The sequence below is a fragment of the Aureococcus anophagefferens genome, assembly GCF_000186865.1.
Source record: "Aureococcus anophagefferens unplaced genomic scaffold AURANscaffold_197, whole genome shotgun sequence".
NCBI classification, from domain to species: Eukaryota; class Pelagophyceae; order Pelagomonadales; family Pelagomonadaceae; genus Aureococcus; species Aureococcus anophagefferens.
Window position 1 is genome coordinate 1 of NW_008705739.1, and position 2,838 is coordinate 2,838.

The 2,838-nt window shown below is 74.7% G+C and overlaps 1 protein-coding gene across 1 annotated transcript; it reads left to right on the forward strand.

Moving 5' to 3' along the window:
• Positions 1-1,871: 1,871 nt before the first annotated feature.
• AURANDRAFT_34846 (hypothetical protein) lies at positions 1,872-2,378 on the forward strand (the record flags this gene model as incomplete). Its single annotated transcript, XM_009044230.1, has 1 exon — positions 1,872-2,378. The coding sequence occupies one exon, from the start codon at positions 1,872-1,874 to the stop codon at positions 2,376-2,378; it is 507 nt and encodes a 168-aa protein (XP_009042478.1).
• Positions 2,379-2,838: the final 460 nt, after the last annotated feature.

Sequence of the window (2,838 nt, forward strand, 5' to 3'; positions counted from 1 at the left end):
CGTCTCCGGCGTCATCAGTCGGGCCCGCCGAACCTGCTCGCGATCCTGCTCCGCGCGGGCGCGGACCCGAACGTGCTCCCGAACTCGCCCTTCCCGCCGCTCTTCTACGCGGCGTCGCTCTCCGACGACCGGAGCGAGGTCGTGCGCGTGCTGCTGCGCTACGGCGCGCGCGTCGACATGACGCGCCACGGCGCCACCGCCGAGGACGCGGCGCGCCACCTCGGCGGCCACGCGAACTCGATCAACCTGCTCTCGGACGTGCTCGCCGCGGGCAGCTGGCGCGCGCACGTGCGCGAGCCCTGCGTCCAGCTCCTGCTCCTCCGCGTCCTCTGCCAGCGCGGCCGCGCGTCCGCGCCGCGGGGGCCGCTGAAGCGCCTCTTCTCGGCGAGCTTCCGGAATTCGGGCGCGAAGCGCGCGGCGCGCGGCGCGTCGCTGCCGGACCCGCTCTTCTGGCACGTCCTCACCTTCTGGCGCTCGAGCCGCGAGGTCGGGTGATGCGTCGTAAGCGTATTTTTTTGCGAGTCGATATGTATAGAGATACGGGGGGAGGCGAGGATGCGAACGGGGGGATGCGAAGGGCCGCGCGCGTGTCGCGGGCGGGCGAGTCTTGTGCTTGGGGGCGCGCCTAGTAGCGGCCGCCACCGCCGTGGCCGCGATCGCGGTCGTCGTAGCCGCCGCCGCCGCCGCCGTAGCCGCCGCCGCCGCCGCCGTAGCCGCCGCCGCCGCCGCCGTAGCCGCCGCCGCCGCCGCCGCCCTCGTCGTGGGAGAAGCGGCAGTCAGAGCCGCGCGTGCAGCGGCCCTTCTGGAAGTCGAAGCAGATCTGGGTGCTGCCGCCGCCGCCGCCGTAGCCGCCGCCGCCGTAGCCGCCGCCGCCGCCGTCGCCGCCGCCGCCGCCGTAGCCGCCGCCGCCGCCGTAGCCGCCGCCGCCGCCGCCGCCGTCCTGCGCCGTGATGCCGCCCGTGACTTGCTCCGCGCGGTCTTTGCCTGTAGATTGCGCGGGGTCAGCGGCCCGTTGGCCCCGAACCGTTCCCGAGGGCACGGACCTGGCTCAGGCTTTGCGGGCGTTTGGGGCGAAAGCGCGTCTCGACCCGTCGCGCGTCTCGTCCCGTCTCGGCCCGAGCCGTGCGCGTCGCGTTCCGCGCGCCGTCTCGTCCGGCCCAGAGCCCGCGCGTCCGCGCGTCCGTCCGGTTCCGACCAAAGCCCACTCCACAACACGTCTAGGATCGGCAGGTCACGGGATAGCTACCGCGGCGCTCGTCGAAGACCTTGACGAAGTGGACCGGGGCGCCCTCGGAGAGCGCGTTGCCGTCCGTGATCTGCGACACGTGGCAGAAGAGGTCGTCGCCGCCGTCGTCGGGCTTGATGAAGCCGAAGCCGCGCTCGTTCCAGCGGCACGCGACGCCCGAGGCCTTGCCGTCGCCGCCGCCGCCGCCGCCGCCGCCGCGGTCGTCGCGGCCGCGCGAGCGGCTGCGGCTGCGGTCGCGGCGGGAGCGCTCGCGGTCGCGGCTGTCGGAGCGGTCGCGGCGGGAGCGCTCGCGGTCCGGCGAGCGGGAGCGCTTCGCGGGCGAACGGGAGCGGCTGCGGGACTTGCGGTCGGGGGAGCCCATGATTCTTGTTGCCTACGCCGTGAGCGTGATCCCGCGCGACGGCGCGCGCGAGTGGGAGGGCCGTTCTGGGCCTGCGGACGCGGCAGCGGACGACAGACGGCGGCAGGCGAGATGGCGAATGGTTAATGATCCCGCCTCGGCGGTGCCGGCATCGTGCCGTGTTGCCGCTCGAGGATCTCGACCTCGAGCGAGGAGGCACGTCGCCGCAGCGTCGCGCACCACCACCGCAGCGCCGCGCGCCGCGACCCGCAAAGCCACAGCCCTATGACCACGGTCAAAGCCGTCGTGCGGCTGCGCTGCCCCGCGGGCGTGGCCAAGGCGGGCCCGGCCATCGGCCAGGCCCTGGGCCCCCACGGCCTGAACATGATGGAGTTCGTCAAGGCCTTCAACGCCGCGACCCAGAAGCTCGAGCCGGACACGCCCATCCCCGTCGTGCTCACGGCGTACACGAACCGGACCTTCAGTTTTGTGACGAAGACGCCGCCGACGACGTACCTCATCCGGCAGGCGCTCGGGCTCGGCAAGGGCGCGCAGACGCCCGGGACGCAGACCGTCGGCGCCATCACCCTGGACCAGATCCGCGACATCGCCGAGGTCAAGCACGTCGACAAGCACCTCGCGCACATCCCCTTCGACGCGCTCTGCGAGTCCATCAAGGGCACGGCGTTCTCCATGGGCGTCGCCTTCGACGACGGCCTCGGCGCCGCCGACGACGACGACGACGACGACGACGACGAGTACGAGGACGACGACGACGAGGAAGCGAGGTAAGAAACACACACACGTTAGGAGGCCGGGCCCTCGTCGTGGGAGCGGCGCCGCCGGCTCTTGGGCCCCTCCTCGATGAGGGAGACGATGTCGGGCCAGGGGCTCGCGAAGCGGTCGCCGTCGCTGTTCGCGCGGCGCGGCCGGCCCTCGCCCCCCGCGAGGGCGCCGCCGCCCTCGCTGCGCGCGCGGCGCGGCCGCCCGTCGAAGGACCGCCGCCGCTCGTCGGCCGGCCGCCGGTCGTCGGGGCCCGCCGCGGCCCGGCGCCGCTCGTCCCCCTCGGCGAAGGGGTTCGCGGCGCCGTCGGCGATCTTGTCGAGCGTCGACGTCAGGTCCCGGACGGGGCTCCGGTCGCCCGCGTCCGGCGCGACGCGTTCGTCGAGCGCGCGCAACGCGCGCGCGAGCGCCGCGTCGTCGTTGAGCTTCCGGCGCGCCGCCGCGCGCGCGGCGCTCGCGCCGGGCGTCT